At 38.0% G+C, this 23,895-nt stretch overlaps 1 protein-coding gene and 1 long non-coding RNA gene across 7 annotated transcripts in view; one reads left to right on the forward strand and one right to left on the reverse strand.

Moving 5' to 3' along the window:
* Positions 1-23,895, reverse strand: part of grid1 (glutamate ionotropic receptor delta type subunit 1) — a 1,053,635-nt gene that overhangs the window by 51,430 nt on the left and 978,310 nt on the right. For all 6 annotated transcript variants that reach the window (XM_062977386.1, XM_062977385.1, XM_062977387.1 and 3 more), the window contains exon 13: positions 16,155-16,350. In XM_062977386.1, the coding sequence (XP_062833456.1) occupies positions 16,155-16,350 (196 nt within the window). The remainder of the gene's footprint in view (positions 1-16,154; positions 16,351-23,895) is intronic.
* LOC134298025 (uncharacterized) lies at positions 12,248-17,973 on the forward strand. The gene is made up of 3 exons (XR_010004999.1): positions 12,248-12,443; positions 15,656-15,862; positions 17,704-17,973. It is a non-coding gene; the product is annotated as an uncharacterized LOC134298025 (long non-coding RNA).

Genomic DNA, 23,895 nt, shown 5'->3' on the forward strand with positions numbered 1-23,895 from the left:
TGGCTAATTTTCTTGCTTCCATCTATATGAAATAGGGCTGCGCAAAATTATCATTAGTTCTTGTAAGCTGGATCAAATTTGCTAAATTTGTACTTACAAAGCAATATCCAACATGTGGATGTGGCCCATGCCAAAAACTTAAGAATCAAAACTTACCCAATACTTTTTCATTTGAATTTTGTAAACCTCAGAAGCCTCCCAAAGTCAGTTTCATTTTCAGCACAAGCAAGCAAAGCAAAGCCAAAAGGGCTACCATTCCTCTTTAAATTAATGGCCTCTCACCATTAGGAGAGGGAAGCAACAGGGGGAAAGAAGAATTTGCTGGGAAAAGACAGCAAGAGCACATAATTCTGGGAAATGTAGTTTAGGAAGGCAAGGAACCCTATGCCAGAGAATGCAAAATCCCTTGCCCTAAACTACATTTCCCAGAATTCTGCTCAACATTAGAAAGCCCCAATCAGGACAGGGGAAAGATTTGTTCCTCTGTAGCAGCAGCCAGCTAGAGTTCCAATAAATTGTTGAATCTGCTAAGATTCTGATACCTCTAGAAAGTAAATCTCTGAGCTGGGCTGGGAAGACATCCCTAAATGGAAGTTCTATTGGTTAATATGAGAGACATTCAATAAGATAGTTGTTGTGGCTTTTTAAAAAGGTTGTTGCCATTTTTAAAAAATTCCTAAAATCAGTAGATGTATGGATATTTCTGAAAGTGGGGAGAGGGAATACTCGCTTGTTATCTTGTGTCATTTTATAGAAAATTCAAGGAGATAGCACATGTAGGTTTTTTAAAAAAAAATGTTTATAAATACTGTGAAAATTCCCCAAATATCAATGGATAAATGAAACATTCTGAAACTTGATGGACTGACAGTGGTAAATGTCTTCTACCATTGTAGCAAGTTGCACGCCAATAGTTGTAAAAATGAGGGAGAACAGAGTCCCTAAAATGTCCCCACTTGCACAATTACTATAACGAAAAAGTAACTAAATTTCGTTACTCCCATTATAGTAATGAAGTTTTCACTAACTATAGTAAAGGTAAAGGTTTCGCCTGACGTTAAGTCCAGTCATGTCTGACTCTGGGGGTTGGTGCTCATCTCCATTTCTAAGCTGAAGAGCCGGCGTTGTCCATAGACACCTCCAAGGTCATGTGGCCAGCATGACTGCATGGAGTGCTGTTACCTTCCCGCCGGAGCGGTACCTATTGATCTACTCAAATTTGCATGTTTTCAAACTGCTAGGTTGGCATTAGCTGGAGCTAACAGCAGGTGCTCAAGCCGCTCCAGGATTTGAACCTGGGACCTTTCGGTCTGCAAGTTCAGCAGCTCAGCGCTTTAATGCACTTCGCCACCGGGGCTCAACTAACTAACTAACTATAGTTTAGAAATACTTTAGAAACAAAATGCAGGTGCCCCCTAATTTTGCAATGACTTTTGAAACACTTTTTCATCGATCACACAGCCCTAATATGCAACATAAATCCTGCTTAGCTACACTAATTGTTATACAGCAAGAGGTTAACCACCTCTGGTAACAAACTGTATTTTACTTTTGTTATATTTTTACTGCCGGGGATAGGTAAAGGTGGCTTTTAAAATATATTTGATGGCTTTGGAGGATACATGCTAACTGAAGGAGATAAGTGTCATTTGCTTTTTCACCTCAGGCAACAAAATGTTTTTCAGCAAGCCTACAAGTAACAGTGTAGATAACAGGTCTATTGCAGCCTATGAGGAATCACTTCACATTGGTTGCTGCACAGCTTTGGTTGTGTTTCACAAAATAGAGACAAAATCCAGGGCAAATAGAACCTGAGACACAACGTTGTACCAGACATGTTTGCTTCATCTATTTTGTATCTGTCTGTTGCTTCAGGGTTTTTACTGTCACCTCACCAGCCCTCTTGAGTCTGTAGTCTGCTGACAGGAATGATAGCCCATATCTACAGTATGCCTCCTATTTTCTTCACAGGTGCTTGGGGAAATATTATCATTGGTAGGCATTCCATTTCTATTACAAGCCAATGCCTGAAGAAGAACACTGCTGTTTCCTTCTCAGCTGTACAGTCAGTGTTGGGCTAAAACAGAATTTTTCCCCATCATTCTGAAGAAAGCTTTCCAATATGAACTATAATGTAAGGCTGAAATAAAGTTTCAGAACATTTAATCATGTTTGCTGTTCTCTCTCCCCCCCCCCCCCCTTATATATGGGACTGGGGTGCTAAGGCAGAGCGTTTCCATCAGAAAAATCCTGCAAATCTCTTGGGAAGACAGGTGGACAAATGTCAGCGTGCTGGAAGAAGCAAAGACCACCAGCATTGAAGCGATGCTCCTATGCCATCAACTCTGCCAGACTGGCCACGTTGTCCGAATGCCCGATCACCATCTCCAAAAGCAGTTGCTCTACTCCGAACTCAAGAACGGGAAACGTAATGTTGGTGGGCAGGAAAAGAGATTTAAAGATGGGCTTAAAGCCAACCATAAAAACTGTGGCATAGACACTGAGAACTGGGAAGCCCTGGCCCTTGAGCGCTCTAATTGGAGGTCAGCTGTGACCAGCAGTGCTGCGGAGTTCAAAGAGGCACAAATGGAGGTCTTAAGGGAGAAACGTGCCAAGAGGAAGGAGCATTAAGCCAACCCTAACCAGGACCGCCTTCCACCTGGAAACCGATGTCCTCACTGCGGGAGAACACGCAGATCAAGAATAGGTCTCTTCAGCCATCTACGGACACACCCCCAAGATGGAAAACAATCGTCCTCGAACTACGAGGGATCGCCTAAGTAAGTAAGTATGCTAAGGCCTGGATTGATAATTTTTTATAGCAAGTTAAACAGACAACAGACAACACAGACTTTTTTTTATTTAAGCCTCTTAAGGCTATGCTGGAAAGCAGTCATTAAGTTTACTCAGCTCCTATATTTGAGTGATTTCTAATATGTTAACCTTCAGTTGGCTCATCACCTTTGCAAATTTAACTTTTATGGATTTGATTACTCATAAATTTGATTAATGCTTTTCTCTAGGTATCTGTAAGGGAAGTGCTACATGGACAAAATATCCCTTTGATGGATTGTCACCTTGACGTGGTGAGGGGGCTTGCGTGTTCCAATGAAACTCCCAGGAGTGGCCACAGGGGAGGATCCAGACCAAGAACAATCCAAAGACCCAAAGACCTCAACGACAGAGCAGGCGGAGGATAACATGGTATGTGTTACAACAGCTTGGAAGGCGGAAGAAGGCTGCAACAGACTGAGAAACCACTCTCGTTGTGTTAATCACACCACTGCTGAGACCTCAATCTGTGAAGACTGTGTGTTGACCAGCCATGCACCGACCTCCGCACATTAAAAAAAATCACGCACAGGCGTCTTCCAAGAAATGGAGGACCATCACCCTCGAACTATGAGGGATCGCCTAAGTAAATCCAGAGACTGATCTGGGGTGTCAAACTGTGGATTGGCCCTGTGATCTTCCTTACCGCCACCTGCAGAGGTGGGAGGGTATCCCAAGCATCCAATGGTGCTGAATCCAGTTTGGTGTAATTGGATGGTGGCCCTTAACTTCTCTTGGCTGGCAGACCTGCTGCTGTAACTCCCAGCCTTAAGTTGAATGGTGGCCCTCCCTCTGTGACAAGCATTCCTCAGTGACAGGGATCACCCCTCCTTTTGATTCTATGATTCTAATTTTAGCTATATATATATATATATACACACACACATCCACGTATTACTTAAACTTAGATGGGAGTTGGAGTTGGGAACTTGAATAGTTGGAGTTAAGTACAAGTACTTGAGTCAAATGAGATTTCGAAAAGGAAAGGAAAATTGAAATTAGAACATAAAGTGTCATGTCCAGCTTTGTGATGAAAGTTGAATACATTAACAAAGGTTCTACATCCATTTCAGTGTCAGTTTGTTTCCACAGGAGAAACATTTACGTGTCCACAAGGGAAACCCAGTGATTTGTTGAAACACTATTTGCAGTTCAAATTCACTGTGGAGTTGAAAATCAAATAACACTATTGCCCTACTAAGTACTTCTGTCATTGAGTGCTTTATAGTGGAAGTGATTTTGTACAGTTTCTGCCAACATTTTAATGAATTGTGCTTTGAAATAATAACATATGATAATACTGACCGATGGAAATCTTGGCTTATTTTGCTGTATCGTGCAAGGACATTATTCCTACTGAGTAAGACTTGAGACTTTTGTACATTTGAACGATTTTTCACACTTCAAGACTTTTTCATGCAAAATTCACACAAAGAATCATCTCTGTTTGGTTTTGTGTGTGTGTGTGTGTGTGTGTGCGTGTGTGTGTGTGTCAGGAGCAACCGGAGTTGCTTCTGGAGTGAGACAATTGGCCGTCTGCAAGGACGTTGCCCAGGGAACGCCCGGATATTTTTGATGTTTTACCATCCTTGTGGGAGGCTTCTCTCATGTCCCCGCATGGAGCTGGAGCTGATAGAGGGAGCTCATCCGCACTCCCCCTGGGTGGGATTTGAACTTGGCAGCTTTCAGGTCAGCAACCCAACCTTCAAGTCACGAGGCTTTTATCCCCTAGGCTATCGGAGGCTCCTATCTCCGTTTGGTGAAGAATGTGGTGTCTTTTGCTCAGAAAACACTATTCTTATAGAACTTTTTTTTCCATGCAAAACCATTGACTGAGATCCTGTATTGGGATACCTATGCCAGCCACGTTATATGAAATCTTGTCTTCCTGGTATCTTGATATGCTTAGCATGAGAAATTTGGGAGGATTCTTTAAATTTCCACTGAAAACCATGGTTGCATGAAATTGTTACAGGACACAGAAACAGATGGCAGTGAATGTATAAAGATGTGCAATTTGTGTATTACATCAGCATCAGAACAGTTTTCTTACAAAAATAGGGAATTAAGATGGAGTTTCGCATGTTATATAAAGCCAGTAAATATGTATGCTCCACATAAGCATCACAAATGCTGGTTTGGTAACAGTTGCAAAGATATCTGATCAATACACACATCTTATAGAGGTGCTAGATCCTTAGATCTCACCACTCCCACTTCATTTACCAGGTCCTCAGTGTTGGTTCAGATCAGATCCAGAACAGCTGATCTCCTTTCTGTTGACTAGAAACGTATTACTTTGATTTTTTTTCTTTAAAAAATGAAACAGGAAAATAAACATTTTTCAGTGGGAAGAGAAAGCTTTCTCCATGTTGTCAACATTTCAGACAAGAAGTTAATTAATTTGCTCTTCACTTTTGTATTCATGCAAATCTTTTCCCCATTCCATTTTCTAATGTTGGTTTTATTATTTTTTTAAAAACCAAGAAGTTATAGAAATTTTAGATGACATGAGAAACTAGACTATTTATTCAAAGTACTCAATGAGCTGTGAAAAGTGACAGCTAAAATATGTGTATTATATTTTATTTGACAATGTTATTTAAAAAGGTTGGTTTATGGTAAGCTTTACTCATGTGGCAACTCAGGCCAGCTAGATGAAATAAAGAAACTGCTGTTCAAATTCTCTGGCAAAATTGATTGAGCAAAATAATTTAAAATGTGAATTATGTCAAAAAATATATTTAATTTAGCAATATTTTTATATAAAGTTTAATTAATGATTCCAAATATTAGTATAAATTGGTATGCTAATTCTTTTTGCCAATGTGAAAGTAAAACACACACAACTATATAGATAATCTATATAGCCATAATGTTTGTGGAATGCAAATAAAATATAGTGTCTTTATTTATACGTTTATGATCCCTTTTGAGTTCTGCATCTGCTACAATAAAAGGGTACTAAGAGGTAATATATTTATTATGTAAATGTAAAAATGCTAGAAAAATCTATGGATTTAATACAAAAAACTGTGTTCATAGCAGCTGAGTCTGTAGATGAATTTCCACATCCTTGATAAGTAGTTTGGTAAAAGATGTGTTTCTTGTTTCCCAGGAAATGTGGAGTGGATAAAATTGAACCAGGTAACCCACCTATCTCCTGAAAAAGAAATGCCTGACTGAATACATATGGACATATAGTAACTAATACACAAATGCACACATATTAGTGCAGCATCAACGTCAAAATCATCTGTCCTCATTCAGAGGCTTCCTCAAGCTCTAGATCAATTAGGCTTTATAGCTGAATGGTCACATTTTTAGATGAAGACACTTTCCATAATGCTCCTGACTATACCTGATTATACACCTGATTGCTATAACATAACTGATTAAGAATGCAGGGCATTCAAGCAAAATTTATTCAGTTGTCTTCCCCCTTTTTGGTTGTTAGAAATGTAAAAAATGAGGATGCAGTCATGAGAAAATCAATTTAAAAATCTGAAGCTAATGTACCTGGCCTAGAAAGATCACTGCTAATTAAAACAATATCCCTAGGCTGATGATGGCATGGAAGTCAGCAAGTAAACTAATCAGGGCATGTATATACAAGCATGATCTAGAGCTCATTAAAGTCAGTGGAGGAATCTAACTAAATTCAGTGGTTCATGATGTGGAACACATTCAATAGCTTCGTGATATATAAAGCATACACTGATGAAGAAGCACAACCTACAACCTATCTACAGACCCACAAAGAAAATCCAACAAATGCTACAGTCAGCGAAAGACAAGAGGGATCCTCTCTCCTCTGCAGGAGTCTACCGGATACCATGCAGCTGTGGACAAGTCTACATAGGGACCACCAAACGTAGCACCCAAACACGAGTCAAAGAACATAAAAGGCACTGCAGACTCACTCAACCAGAGAAATCAGCCATAGCAGAGCACTTGATGAACCAACCTGGACACAGTATATTATTTGAGAACACAGAAATGCTTGACCACTCCAACAACTATCATGTCAGACTACACAGAGAAGCCACTGAAATCCACAAGCATGTGGACAACTTCAACAGAAAGGAGGAAACCATGAAAATGAACAAAATCTGGCTACCAGTATTAAAAAACTCAAAATCAAAACAGTAGATGGGAAGCAACACTCTGAGGGCAGAGGAGCCTCAAGGATGGCTAATGTCTGAACAAAGAATGCCCCCCAGGCAAGAGACAAACCTTTCCAATGCTAATTAGGGTGATTAACTAAAACATTAATGCTGGCTTCCAACTGACAAAGGACTCTTGTCACACCCTGGACTCTCCACAGATATATATTTTTTCCTTTCCTTGCCTAGTTTATCCATGCCTCACAATCTCTGAGGATGCCTGCCATAGATGTGGGTGAAACGTCAGGAGAGAATATTTCTGGAACATGGCCACACAGCCCGAAAGACATGCAACAACCCCATACACTATTTACTCACTTACTCTACCAAGCAGTCATTTTCATGCACAGAGACTAGTAGATGTTTCTACTTGAGTGATTCTTTCAACACATATATGAACTCAGGACAAATTGCCATGTTAACTCGAATCTAATCTCATATATTTGGGCTAAACAACCTTTCCAAAATTGGGGTGCGCATTAGATTCAAATCAAATAGTAATCTTAGCCAAAGCAAAAGGGGAAGGTGCTTCAGGAGGTACACCTGAAGATCCTATTTGAGAGACTTCATCTCTAATTTAAAGGCCATGGCTCAATGCTATGCAATCCTGGGATCTGTAGTTTGGTGAGGCACCAGCATTTTTTTGGCAGAAAAGACTCAAAACCTTATCAAACTACAGCCTCCAGGATTCCAATGCAATGAATCAAGGCAATTAAAGTAGACTCATTCTACAGCATAGATGCACTCCAAGTTTTTCTTTTCTATCGCTGGAAGCTTTGGTGTTCTAACACAATTTATGACAAAGGAATTCTAAGTAACAGTAATGCACACCTTTTTTGACCAAATTACAAAGGCACACTTTTTGCTGCTGCACATTACATTTGGCAGGAAGTACTTCTTTTGGTTTCAAGGTTTTGAAAATTGAGGTGCGTGTTAGATTCAATGGATTCTCAATTAGATTTGAGAAAATAGAGGTATAAGTTGATTGTAGGCAAGAAGCAAAGATAGGATTGTCTATGCAAGACATATAGTTAGTGGTTCTATGATTCATCTTTATTATCCACACAGACCAATAACAAGGGGCCGGGCTGTGGCACAGCTGGCTAGTAACCAGCTGTTATAAATCACTACTGACCGAGAGGTCATGAGTTCGAAGCCCGGGTCGGGTTAAGCCTCCGACCATTAATAGCCCCGGCTTGCTGTTGACCTATGCAGCCCCAAAAGACAGTTGCATCTGTCAATTAGGGAAATTTAGGGACGCTTTATGCGGGAGGCTAATTTACAACACCATAAAACTGCCAGCAAAACACGAGGAAAGGAATGAGGAAGTACAGCCACGACTGGACGGTGAAGCAACAGCTCCCCCTGTGGCCGGAATTGTGAAGCTGGAAAAATGTTAAAAATGCCTCTGAGTCTGTCTAATGTAGTTGTTTGTCTGTTGGCATTGAATGTTTGCCATATTTGTGTTCATTGTAATCCGCCCTGAGTCCCCTTCGGGGTGAGAAGGGCGGAATATAAGAATATAAATACTGTAAATAAATAAATAAGTCTGAATTTGCTAATGAAATTGGTTCTAATCATGCAAAATATTTTAGAAATGTCTAGGTAAGTAAAAAAATGTTTAATAAAGAGAGGAAAATTAAAGGAGAGAGAGAGATTTGTTTCTCAAGAATATTTATTCTAGCTCACTTATATCAAAATTCTATTATACTTCAAAATACTGTGGGGAAGCAAAAAAGTTTGGTAAAATTAATGAAATTTCTCAAGGATCAACTAATACATCTCTAGCTCTTCAGAGTGTAGTTAAATTATATTATGTGTCCTGAAATGATGGATACTGGGATATTCTAATACGAATACTTCGATATTTGATTTGCTTTTATTCAGATAGTTATGTATTTCCTATTCAACTAATATGTCATCTGAGAAATATCTTTATACAGTGTTATAAAAATAAACCACATTGATTAGTTGTGGGCATTTATATACTTCACAATGCCCCTACTAAACTAAGTTTCTGAAAGGTTGATTTCAAAACACTACTAATGGATATTCTATTTCTCAAAGTCTTCAACTTTTTTTTAACTTTGCTCATATTCTGGTTTGACATCTATATATACTTGCAGGCCTTACCTGAAAATGTGAATGAATAAAAACATAAAGTGGCTTCTCTATGACAGTGACAGCTACAATAAAGAGACACATAATAATAGATGGAGGGAGAATGAAGATGGATAATAATAGGAAGAACTGCCTTAGATGCATTGCATTTTTAAAACTCCCAGTAGTAAATTGAAACAGATGTTCAGATGCAACTGAAATCACAGGATTCTTGAAAAATGGCAGGAGGCCTGGGAATGTATCAGTTTTACTACTACTTTCTCCATCAAAACTTTTATAACAATATAAATATGTGCCAGGTGCTCCAGAAATAAAGCATTTTGGCCATTTATCTTTCCTACCCTCTATAAATGAAACAAAGTCTCTAAAGTAATTCCAACCCATTTTAATCAATCAAAGAGACAAAAAAAAGTTGAAAGTCATTTCAACTATATATTGTGAAGAAAAAGAAAGGATGATTAAAATTATAGAGGGACAGGGATGACGGTGTCTAGGAGCTGCCTTTTTGAATTTATCCTCTGCAACTGTTTAATATAGAATACTTGGGGTCCATGAATCTATAAAACAGACACCGTTATTGTAACTCACTCCTGGACATCCACACAACATCCAGGGACTTTCTCTCCATAACACAGGGTAAAAACATAGATGTTAACCTGGCATATCCCATGATAGGAGACACTGGAGAATGCCCAACACTCTGGTATCAGTGCAGAGAGAGCTGAATTGGTATGTTTCACATATAAAAATGTCACAAAACTAGCATTTGATAAAAGCACATGGTATCGTGGTAGGATTCATACCCCTTCTGTTGATCCATTCTAATAGTTGCTAATAACTTTATCTAGCTTTAGAATCATTAAAATTATATGTATACAATGATAGATGATATGGATGGATGAATGAATATGTGGAAATGCAAGACCAATGCTAGTGATGGTTGAATGAAAATGACACTTTGCTTTACATCTCAAATTTTGAATCAACTGACAAAACAAAATAGCTGAAAACCAGATGTGCATGCAACAAGGAGTGCATACAAGCAGTTGACAGACACAGTAACATTTACGGAAATGTGCAGTTTTAGCTACCTCATGTTACGTGAGGAAAGAAAACTGTTAGGAGCAGAAAACAAATTTGTTGGATTTGGATTTTCATTTGAAAAATACAGATATTCCAGAAATGGAATATTCCAGTAATGGAATATCTGTATTCCATTTCTGGAGACAGAAAACAGAACAAATCTTGCCTTAGAAATGAAACATTTTCATTTGATTGCAATCTGAAGAAGACAAAATGTGCATGAAACTCTTTAAAAACCTTTAAAAATGTGCCCAGTCAAAATGGCTGTACTTTTAAAATGTGCAAAACAAAGCATATAATAGACATACAAAAAATATAAGAGCAATGCTGACCAGTTTTGACTTATGTACTTTCTTTAAATCATTGGTCCTCAATCACTGTTCTCCAAATGTTTTGGACTTTGGCTCCTAGAATTTGTTATCATTGACAATCCTGTTATGCCTTATGCATTTTCATGGAATGTTTGGTATTATGTAATATGTATTCATAGGTGCCCTATCACTAAGTTAATATTATAAATGCAGGAACTATCCCAAAATGTACAAGAAGAATGAAAATCAAACAGTGATGTGCTAGGAAGAGTTAAAACTGCCACTCCAAAGCTTCAATTATTTATTTGATTGCCATATTTATACCCCGCCTTTCTCACCACTAAGGGGACACAGAACGGCTCATATATTTATATAGACGGGCAGCAATTTGATGCAAAAAACATACATTTACCATATAAACATATACATTAAAACCTACTGTTAAAATATATCAAATATTAAAACCAATCTATTAAAACCACACAGTCCAATATAATAGTCAGAGGCCATTTCAATTGTTATTGCATTGTTTCGTAATATCTTATTGCACTAAAAATTTCCATCCGAAAGCCTGGTCCCACAAACATATGATTAGTTTTTTCTTAAATGTCAGGAGGGATGGGGCTGATCTAATGTCACCAGGGAGGGAGTTCCACAGCCAAGGGGCCACCACTAAGAAGGCCCTGTTTCTTGTCCCCACCAACTGCACCTGTGAATGAGGTTGGGCCAAGAGCAGGGCTTTCCCAGATGAGATGGTTCATAGAGGGAGATACATTTGGACAGGTAAACTGGGTTGGAACAGTTTAGGGCTTTATAGGCTAAAGCCAGCACTTTGATTATCCAAATAGTCAATCAAAAGCTTCAAGACCAATGCACTGAGGTTGATATTTTTGCATTTCAAGGCTTCTTGTATGCAAATCACTGGCACAAAATTGCAGTTTGTGCACAATACAGTGCATCTTTCTCTCTCTCTATGTGTGTGTGTGTGTGTGAGAGAGAGAGAGTGTGAGAGAGAGAAAGCACAACTATAAAAAGTATTCACTAAAATATGAAAACGTGTGTGTACATGCCTTTAAGTTGCATGCAGACCCATTTGGAGTACAGGGTGTTTCAAAACGATGGACCCAATTTCAAAACAGTATAATTCACAATGGTATTATGTTAGAATTACACAAAATGTCAGAAATTGTTTAGTGAGTTATCAAGTTAATAACATTGCTCATATTGATGGAATATTCAGTTGTATATGATCTGTTTTAGTTAGCCTAATAAACTTCATATAGAAAACAGTTGATATTGTCACCTTGTGAATGATTGGGGATGAGGGCTGTTTTTCTCTTCAGAAAGGCATATAGTGGTAATTGTTTGAAATGCAATGGCTAACCCTTTCAAAGGGTAATACTTTTATTATTGGGTAGTTTGTGATTGTACAGATATTGCAATTTCAAATCAGGTCCATCTTTTTTAAACATCCAATATACGTAAGTGTACATGCAATAAATTACAGTTGGCATGTTGATAAACTTTCATCTAGAGAACAATTCCAAGTAATTATATCCCTAATTTAAAGACTTCAAAGTACACTACACATACATTGTACGCAGGTGTTCATAACCTCTCAAACTTTTCAGTATTTTAAGGCAAAGCTTACTCATCAAGGTGATAGTAAAGAGATAATTACTACACAATTTTGGAGGACTTACTGTCTTTTCACAAAGCACTATGGTTCCATTGCTGTTGCCATAACTGTACTTATGGAATACTGGAAGTTATTGTTTGATCAGAATCACTAAAGTTCTGGGCTTGAGAATTCTAAATATTGACTTTAAGATGCCCATTCCAAGATTTCAAAGAACAGAACCATGTCACTTAAAGTAAGACAACAATGTTACAATGGTATCTCATGAAAAGGTTTTTATATAACTATGTGGTATGTATTTATAATTATATTTTCTTCAGTACATTAAATGTGCACCTTTAACTTTCTAGTATAACATATGATTATGCAGGGAAGAATAACATAGAATGTCCAGAGCTGGTGCTCACTGTTCAGAAGGATATGATAAGAGCATCAATTCAACACGGTGAACTAAAGTATTGAGAACTGCATAAAATAAAATAAACTGGCAACAGAATGTAGTCATTCAGAGTATTTTCACATCACTGCATCTGTTACGTACAATTTCAAACACTTCTTTAGAGCCAGTTCTTTTAGCTTTAATTTATCTAATTAAGGGAAGTTGATTTTTAATAAATTGGTTACATTAAGAAGATTGTGCATATTATAAAAACATCAATATAAACTCTTTTTGATATAGAATTTTCACTGAATCAAGGAAGGCTAATAATTGTTTTCAGGAGGAAATACCATTTTTAATAATTGTACATAATCCAGCTATACACCAGAGCCAAAGCAGCTTCATGAAATCAACTGATGAGCTTTTAACTCAGTCTTCCTAATTAAAATGTGATTTCACTGATTAATCAATAAAAGCTTTATTTGCTTACTGATTATCACTATTACTTCCTTCTACTTCCTTCTTGGTTTCTATTTGAGCACCATTCGAGTGGAGGTAATGGTTTTACATTAAATTCAAGTATATTCTTTCCATCTTTTCACCAGCTGTGATAGGTGACAGATACATGGATGAGAGATAGCTAGATAGATGATAGAGCCCTGCATTTACTTCTCAACTGGATGACAGTGAATAAATAAAACCCCAGCTGAAGCAACAAAGAGTTGTGGAAATTTGCACTTCAGTTATTGATATAGTTACATTCTGTCTAAAGGATCAAAAGTGAAATTGGGTCTTGAACTGTCATTTATCTTGAGCCTTGTCTACCTGGACTAAAATTATAATCATTTTGTAGCATCTGCTTTACTGACACACAGTATTTGTGAGATTATGATCACAACTGGATATTTGGACCTTCAATCACTTTAAAAAAAGGCATTTATTCTACATTCTGGCTGAAATTTCACATATATTCCAAGTATTTTGTCATGTGGTTATCCTCAACAGACAACTTCACAGTAGAGCTGGGAGACAAGCTGGGCTAGGCTGGGTGGGAGGTGACTAAGACCAGTAGGTCACATGATAATTTCCACCAGGAAGTAGGCTCAGTCATGTTTGAATTTTTATTTTTATTAAAAAGAAAGTATGTGTATGTGCAGTAGTTACAAACCTTTTTTTGACTAGGGACCACTTTAATGTTTTGTTGTTGTTTGCAGAGACCACAAGGTTCAAGAATAATAAACTATGCCAATCTAAAAATAAACTTTAATCAAAACTTTTAACATATTTGTTAAACTTAATAGTAAGATTAATTATAAATACCATTACGATAATATTAATAAGAAATTTTTAATAGAAAATTGAAAATGTGATTTTGAGTTTGCATCTTCTTTACAAGTTGGGCTAATATTATTGCTTAAACTTACACACGTATTATCACTTACTTTTTACAGTTGTACCTGTTGGTTAACTCCTCGACATAGCCACAGAGTTCACCCCAGTTTAAGGTTCTCCCCATGATCTTATAGCACCTTAACTTCCTTCATGTTTACAAGTTTCACTCAGTGCACTTTGCCCAGTCCATTGTATGATTTTATTGTTGTGTTTATCATGTGTTTTATAATGACTGTGATTTCATTTTATGCCTTTTAATTTTATTTGTGTGTTTTTTGTATTTGATACCACTGTATGCTTGTTTTATATCTGGGAGCCACCCCGAGTCCCTCTGGGGAGATGGTGGCGGGGTATAAAAATAAAATAATAATAATAATAATTATTATTATTATTACTTTAAATTGATTCCTGGAATTGTTTTTAATTACCAGCATAGCAGAAAATCCTTGTCTGCATAAATAAGTCATGGAGAAGAGCATAAGATAACAAAGGGCGATTCCTCAAATTTTAGTATAAAAATTCATTTTTTTACACCAAACCTCCTCGAGAGGATCTGATTAAACACCTCCTTGCAGTTTCTATCATTTTGAAATTCAATGGATTCCTGGATTTCTTCTGCAACCTCTCCAACATTTAAATCATCATAAAATAAGTAAAAAGTTAATATGAATATTGGGGACGCATGTTAGTAAAACTACTGGCACCATCAAATCCCTCACAGCTGACACAGCTGAACAAGACAAAAGAATGCATGTGACTGACAGATGCTGGGTGGCATAAGTGACATGTGATGTCGATCGCTTGCCCTCTCCCCAGCCTCCTGCATTCGCCCGATGTCCTAGTCACAGGCGCCAACCGCATAGCAATGGATTCATTAAAATGAATAAAGGTTTTAAAATTTTAATATTTCGCAGACCATATTTTAGTTCTTGCAGACCACTGGTTGGGAACCACTATGTGGATACATGCAGATCAGTATACCCATACATTAGTATTTGCGCACCTCCATATAACAGGATGTCTAATGACAAGTTAGGTGGAAATATGCATATTCACATATGTCATGTGCCAATAGTGCAAAGAGAGAGGTTTTTAAAAGAAGTTTTCCACTAATGAGGCAAACATGAGGTTTATGTAAATTGGAAAAATACATGGCAGGTAAGGATATCAACAGGAGAAAGAAAGGAAGAAAAAAGAAAGAAAAAAAGAAAGAAAGAGGTACGTCATCCATGAAACACATTCTGAAATCCATATCAGTAGATAATTCTGAATAGAACCAAAAGGACATAAAATATGCACAATCTTGCAAGTTTTTCAGATGTCTCAATTAGGTGAAGTGAGAATGGAGAAATTATGATATGCACTTGAAGTACTAAAATGCAATTAAGGAGGAAGACATTTATATTAAAACTGACAGGGTTTTTGCTTTCTCTTTTGTTACGCCAAAAGAGCAACCAAAGCAAGCTTGAATCTCAATTTCTGACAATAAACTCCAACTACAAACTCAGAATGGAATCCATTCTGGGTGAAGAGCATCACCTTCATTGGTAGAAGTCTATACCCCTATCTACACTGCCATGTAATATATTATATGGCAGTTTAGACACGGCCTCTGTATTTGTGAGTTGCTTATCACATTTTTATTTTTTTGATGCATTCTGCACACAATGTTAGCTTCTGAATTTGTACTATATGCATTTATTCACACTTTATTTATTTATTTACTTTGAAGCTGCTAGATTACAGCCCACCGAAAGCCTTTTGTGAAGCTGTGTTTAGAATTACCATTTAAATGACTGGCTTAGCAATGTATGCTGTACAAAGAAGAACTTGGAATAAGACCCTGTGAAAGTAAACTAGGAATCAGGGATTCATGAAGAAGTACAAATAAAATTGTAATGGATCAGAACAAAAACTATGGAAAAGTCAGGAATCAAATGTAAGTTTATCAAAGAATGATTTTGATTGACGCTGAAGTGCCTATATCTGTGTGGAAAAGGAAAGGAAAGACACTACCATTCTAGTTCTAAACAGACTTGCAAGTTTTGTTAGGAAGAATAACTAGCATTGCAATACCTGTGCTTCATTTTCTTTGTCCTTCAAATCCATCTTATTACTGGCTGATTGCTTCACAAAACATAAAATAGCTCTGTATCGCCTTACATGGAGATATTGAGTACAAATCTTCTATGGACAAATTCATGATTCATCTTCATGATTTATCTTCTTACCTTCCTGATGCCTTCAGAAGGGTTTGCCACACAGTTATCAGCTCCATTATTCTTACTGATTGTCTTCCATAGTTCAGCAAAGGTGCTGTCTTGTTCTAAAGGATTTGTTCCTTTTGCTTTAAAGTATTCATAGACAGCAGAATCCCTGACGGTGCCGTAAGATACATCCATTTGTTTGGAAAGATCCTGAAAAGTTCTGAAATGCAAAAGTAGTTGATACATTAGTAGAAGGTATGGGAGCAGTTCGGTTTTATTAGTTCAAAGATTATTTCTTTTCCTTGTCTGAAAAAAAAGAATCAGATTTCCAAAGTAGGTTTTTCCTTTCTGCTTTCCCCACTTATATACGAGGGCTATCTAGAAAGTAGGTTACGTTTTGGATTTGAAAAAGGACAAAGTATAGGATAAATCATTTACCATATGCAGCTGAAAGACACATCTCAAAACTACAATCTCATGTAATCCCCATTGAAATTTAGCCACGTTTCATATAGATATATGAGTTTGAAAAGTACTGCCCCAGTAAATTTGCTGCCTCTCTCCTCCATTTCCAACAATGGGGGCGTGGCTGGCAGCGCAGCGTTTTGGCTACGCTGCAGGAAGGGAGAAGGGGGAAGAGCTGAGGACACAAGCGGGGAATTTACTGGGGCAGTACATATCTATATGAAACGTGGCTAAATTTCAATGGGGATCACATGAGATTGTAGTTTTGGGATGTGTCTTTCAGCTGCATATGGTAAATGATTTCTCCTATACTTTGTCCTTTTTAAAATGCAAAACGTAACCTACTTTCTGGATAGCCGTCGTACATTGGTTGGACAATTTGAGGCCCTTCAAATATTTTTGGACTGCAGGTACTCTTAGCCAGTCTTCAACATTAGCTATGCTGAATGACAAGTGTTAATAGGAGTTGCAGTTTAACAATAACTTAGAGCAGGTCTGCACAGGTATTTGAGCTTCTAACTCCCAGAAGCCCTAGTCAGCTTGTCCAATTGTCAGGAATTCTGGGAGCTGAAGTCCAAAACATCTGGAAGGCCATGGGTTGTGCAGGCCTGCCTCAGAGGTTTGATCCCCATCCAGGAATACATCCTGAATTTTCTCATGAAGTTTCAGACAATTATTGAAATTCACAAATTAATAATAAAAATTATCATTGGGTGTGGCGCAGGCGGGAGAGCAAGCCAGCTGCAATTAACTGCAATGAATCACTCTGACCAGGAGGTCATGAGTTTGAGCCCCGCTCGGAGCCTATGTTTGTTTGTCTTTGTTCTATGTTAAAAGGCATTGAATGTTTGCCTATATGTGTAATGTGATCCGCCCTGAGTCCCCTTCGGGGTGAGAAGGGCGGAATATAAATGCTGTAAATAAATAAATAAATAAATAAATATCAATAATGATTCTAATAACACAACAAAATTTAGATGTCTGGATGTATCACCAAGTATCTGGTATCCCCTAAACATTATTTACTCTATTTGTCTTATTTTCAGGATTTATCAAATTTTTTCATGGGTTATTTATATGTTGATAATATATTCTCTGTATTCCCCAGTTTCTCATCTGGAAGTGCGATAGAATACATCCTCCTTGGATACCATTGAGGTCTTGGATCATAGACCTCAATAACAAATAGTAGGTAATAAATGATAAGGGAATACACTGAAAATGTGCAGAAGAAACACTCAAGAGGCATGCTGTGCTAAAAGAAAAGTCATTACAAAACGCTCTCTCCTGCATGCTACATTAGCACAAGTTGGAATGTATATTGATATTTACGCATCATACATAATGGGGAGAAAAATAAAGCAAAATAATGATTTCACATTGAAGGCATCATTTTAATTATTGTTCATTAATTGCATACAATTAGAACAAGACAACATCTTGTTCTAATGGGCATATGTGAATACTGTCAAAGGGTGAAGTGGGGAGCTGACTTTCCTCTCCCAGACTGTTGTCTCCCTGTTTCAGTGCTACAGCATAAACAAAAACAAAGCTTTGATGTACTTGGGGGATCAAAATGAATTAGGCTGCCAAATCTAAATATGAAAGTACTCTAAATTATTACTGCACCAGCCACTGCTAAATGAATATATAACTGTCACAGAACACCAGAGATATCACTTTCATCCAGCACATTTGAAATGGTAATTTCCTTCTTTTTATTAGTATTTATTCACTAACTTCTTTTAGTGGCCAAACAGGAAACATCTCATCCCCACCCCAACTCCACATTCATCTTGCTGAAGAAATGCAACATTGAAAAATCACTATAAATACATGCATAACAACGTCTACATATTCAAGATGGAAAAAATAGATTCAAGCTTTGGGGGTATCTGGAAGAGGGCAGGATTATTTTTTAAATTCCAAACAACTGCAAAAACACATGAAGGGGAACTATCACAAAAGACTCCTGGAACAATCACAAAAGAATATAGAAATTTGTGCTACATTTACATTCATTTGAAAGGCAAACTTCTTGTTATGGAAGTTGCTGCCCTTAATCTCAGATATTTGTTGACTGCTTGCAACTGATCTGTGCTTAACAGAAACACACATTGCACGGGATCAAAGGTATTGCCTTGTTTATTACATTGGACAGGTGCTCCAGGGCTACCCATATTAAGAGATCTTGACAGAAATGGATTAAAGGAAAAGTCCTTTTCTGGCAGTTCTTGTTGAAAAATATGTTTGTGGCCATGGGGACCAGGTTTGACATATTGTGAGTGTTTACAATACAGCCTACTCACCAAATACATAAACACACATAATAGGTTCCAGCTTGCTGGGAAAGGGATGCTTTTTTTGTAGTTTTCCTCCTAACAGTTTTGATTAGGATTGCTTAAATAGAGATCGGATTGAAGTAACCCTTCACCCAAATGATCCCGGAGAAGGTCACTGTGGTCCACATTCCAGCAAATCCGCAGGAAAGAATAGATGTGACAGGAGTGACTCCCTCCACAAACATTATTTCAGAGGAGAATCCAAAGGTACAAACTATCTACAAACCCACAAAGAAAATACAACAAATGCTACGGTCAGCAAAAGACAAGAGGGATCCTCTCTCCTCTGCAGGAGTCTACCGGATACCATGCAGCTGTGGACAAGTATACATAGGGACCACCAAATGCAGCGCCCAAACAAGAGTCAAAGAACATGAAAGGCACTGCAGACTAATTCAACCAAAGAAATCAGCCATAGCAGAGCACTTGATGAACCAGCCTGGACACAGTATATTATTTGAGAACACAGAAATGCTGGACCACTCCAACAACTATCATGTCACACACAGAGAAGCCATTGAAATCCACAAGCATGTGGACAACTTCAACAGAAAGGAGGAAACCATGAAAATGAACAAAATCTGGGCTTCTCTGGGACTGGGCTTCTCTGTTGCATCTTTAAAAGCAATACGCTGTACAGGGATGTGAGCCAGGGCATTCCCATCTGTAACATTCTGGAATGTCCTCCTTTTGAAGGGCAACTGCTGCTGGCTACCAGTATTAAAAAACTCAAAAACCAGAACAGTAGATGGGAAGCAACACTCTGAGGGCAGAGGAGCCCCAAGGACAGCTAATGACTTTGAACAAAGGATGCCCCCCAGGCAAGAAACAAACCTTTCCAATGCTAATTAGGGTGATTAACTGAAACATTAGCGTTGGCTTCCAACTGACAAAGGACTCTTGTCACACCCTGGACTCTCCACAGATATATATTTACCTTCCTTGCCTAGTTTATCCATGCCTCACAATCTCTGAGGATGTCTGCCATAGATGTGGGCGGAACATCAGGAGAGAATACTTCTGGAACATGGCCACACAGCCCGAAAGACATACAACAACCCTGTGATCCCGGCCATGAAAGCCTTAGACAACACAATCCAAAGGTAATCCTCTTTTTTAAGAACAGCTGAGGGGACTGGGCTTCTCTGTTGCATCTTTAAAAGCAATACGCTGTACAGGGATGTGAGCCAGGGCATTCCCATCTGTAACATTCTGGAATGTCCTCCTTTTGAAGGGCAACTGCTGCTGACATTGTTCTTATTTCAGTGCCACATTAAGAGCTATCTATCCATTAAAGCATATGAGTCCTACTGAGATATGTTTTAATCTAGTTTGTGAGTTCAGATTTCCTTCTTGGCTTCTTAAAATACTGCAGTGTTGTAATAAGTTTTTAAAAGATCTAAATGAGTGTTTTAAGTTAATGACTTTGCATACAACATGAATGAGTAAAATATAAGCCACAAGCATTCACATATGCAGCTCCTGGATCCCTCTTTTGCAGCTCCTGAAATCTACCACTGTCCAAGCATCACAGAGAGCTGAGAAACCACAAAACATGCAGAAAACACTCATCTCCGTAAAGAGGTAAAGGTAAATGTTTCCCCTGACGTTGTCCAGTCGTGACCGACTCTGGGGGTTGGTGCTCATCTCCACGTCTAAGCTGAAGAGCTGGCGTTGTCCATAGACATCTCCAGGTCCTGTGGCCGGTACTGAGCCACCGTATTAATTATTTTTAGCCATGGTTTCCTTAAAAGTACCAGATCATGTCTGATCACATGAGCTAATCATGTTCTGTCCCGTTTAGCAGCTGATGGAAGACTACCAACAAATACCAGGTGCTGTTGGCCACATTTCAGATAAAGAAATTAGCAAAACCATACTCCTTACCTGTAAAATTCATGGGTTTGCTATAAGTAAATTGAAAATGCACACACATTATCTAAGGAAAGGGGGGCACTTCATTTAACAAAGATGAGACAAGATGCCCCTCTGCTCTGATCATGTAGTAAGCACTATGTGATATTACTGTGTTATCAAAACCAATAGCTTAATTCTTTCTTCTCTTTTCCTATTCCTCCATCCCTTTTGTATCATGGGTTTTACACTGAAATCCTGAGAAAATACCATATCATTATTTCTTTGTAAACCACTCTGGTAGCCCCCACTTTAATGAAGAGTGGGGTAAAATCTCTCTCTATGGATGGATGGATGGATGGATAGACAGACAGATAGATAATATACTTTTTTTAAATTCACTTTTACTATTCATTCATTTCACTACCTTGCAATGTAACTATATCACATAGCTCTGAATCCCCCCTCCCATCCCCACTCCAAACACGAGGGACTTTTGAGTGTCTCCTTTCCCACTGAGCATCTTGCATCTACTACTACAAAACTCTTCAAGCTCTTAAGCTGATTGAAGCATCTATAGTAGTTTAGGTTACTGTAAAGAGTTCTATCACTTTAAGCTCTTAAGAAGATTTAAATAAGGCTTGTGAATAATATCAGTCACTATTCGCTTACCATTTGTGAATGGTCCAAATTGTCTGGAATCCTTCCTGTGCCTATTTTCTGCTGTGTATTCGGTACATATTTTAATCTGGTTTTAGATATATCACAAACAACAGCTGAGATAAAAATTTAAATAAGAGCAAAACCCAGTAATCAAAAAGCTTAGCATTAATACACTTATACATATGCCATTTTAAACTTCAAAATCATTCGTTTTTGTTGCAGAACACTAATTTATTTTTGCCAGTTTCTGCTTTAGTCAAAACACAGCACATTCTTCTTCATAGAAGATATTCTTTATTATGGTTGCAGCATATGGGACCAAACATGACATGCTATGTTTAAAGTTTCATGCAGTAGAGTCTCACTTATCTAACCTTTGCTCATTTGACATTCTGTATTATCCGACAAAGTCTGCCTCCTGGATTCACAGCTGTTGCTGACCTTCTCTAGGCAACAACTCTCTAGGCACCAGTCCTTTCACTGACCTTTCACCTCCTTCCTCCTCTCCTCTCCACCTCCTCCTTGTCTCCCTCCTTCCACTTAGCATTTTGCTTTTTGCTGAACGGCCACTGGCTTACTCAGAATCTGCACGTGCCAAGCTCTAGCCTCTCGTTTGGTGGTCCCTATGTAGTGGTATACGGTAGACTCCTACCGTATACCATGCAGCTGTGGACAAGTCTACATAGGAACCACCAAATGCAGTGCCCAAACACGAGTCAAAGAACATGAAAGGCACTGCAGACTAATTCAACCAGAGAAATCAGCCATAGCAGAGCACCTGATGAACCAACCTGGACACAGTATATTATTTGAGAAATGCTTGACCACTCCAACAACTATCATGTCAGACTACACAGAGAAGCCACTGAAATTTACAAACATGTGGACAACTTCAACAGAAAGGAGGAAACCATGAAAATGAACAAAATCTGGCTACCAGTATTAAAAAACTCAAAAATCAGAGCAGTAAACAAGAAGCAACACTCTGAGACATGGGAACTAGGGGCAGTTAACAAAGAATGCCCCCAGGCAGAAATTAGCTAGTAGATGTAGCCATTCAATGCAAATGAGGGTGATTAACTGCAACATTTATGCTGGCCTCCAACTGACAAGAGTTCTTCCCTCACCCTGGACTTCCCACACTTCCTTGCTTAGTTTCTCCATACCTCACAACCTCTGAGGATGCCTGCCATAGATGTGGGTGAAACGTCAGGAGAGAATACTTCTAGAACATGGCCATACAGCCCGGAAAACATACAACAACCCTGTGATCCCAGCCATGAAAGCCTTCGACAACACGTTGTGAGGTCTGTTGTAAACTAGGCAAGGGAGGTGTATATTATTATTATTATTATTATTATTATTATTATTATTATTATTATTATTATTATTTCCTTTCTAACCTGCTTTTTTCTCCCATGGGTGGGACTCAAAGTTAATGCTGCTTTATTAGTCTACATCTCTCCATATCTGACTCCTTATAGTTCCAGAAGCCCCAAAGGGAAATAGGGAGATGGCTGATGAACTTCTACCCGATTCACTGTCTGTATAATGGTAGGACTAACTCGGAAGGTGAAGAAAACTAAAGTAGTATATGGAAATTAATTCCTCTCCAAAATATAAAGTGACATTAACTTGCTCAATGCTACTGGAAGAAATGTTGAACATCTTTATTTCTGCAGTGTTCAATTAGCACAAATGCTTTCATTTGTGCCCTTTGTAACCTAATCTCTACTTATTCATGTATCAACCAATAACCCTGTGATCACTGGTGGGAATTATCCTTTCCCCCCTTTGAATTCCCGCCCTGTTTTAGACTTGTTTCATTCTCTAAAGCCACCTACTATTATCGTTCATAGACTTTTTTCTTGTCTTCAAATTTTGTAATTCTCACTGCCTGCATTCTTTAGATTCCATACCCACACTGTTTGCAAAATAAAATTGTTAATGTATAGGATGCTTCATTTAGTCTTATAACTGAATAATTAGTTTTCATTCCATGGAGGGGTTGTTTCTAAATGTAAAGAAGTATTGTAACAAAAGAAAATATTCTTCATTATAATGATTACCACAGCCACTATTATTACTCATCATTTATGAACTGCCAGATATTTGTTTGTTGTTTTCTCTGATCAGAGAAAAAAGACTGTCCAGTATGGAGATCACAAAAAGGGTACATTGTGGAAGCCTGATGACAGCTACAAACTAACAAAGGAAGCCTTGGTTTCCAAACAAAGCCAGCAGCAGGTGCCTTTAGTGCCATTTTGGCAGACAGGGAGATTTTAAATTGAATGATTAAAAAAGATAGAAAATCACAACAATCTGTTTGGACTGGTGTTCTATAGGCAGTATTATTCTCCAAAACATTGTTCCATTTTCAGTGCCATACCTGTATATCTCCAGCAAGAAATAAGATTGTACTTTAAATCCAATGAAAGAAT

This window comes from Anolis carolinensis, chromosome 3 (assembly GCF_035594765.1).
Source record: "Anolis carolinensis isolate JA03-04 chromosome 3, rAnoCar3.1.pri, whole genome shotgun sequence".
Lineage (NCBI taxonomy): Eukaryota > Metazoa > Chordata > Lepidosauria > Squamata > Dactyloidae > Anolis > Anolis carolinensis.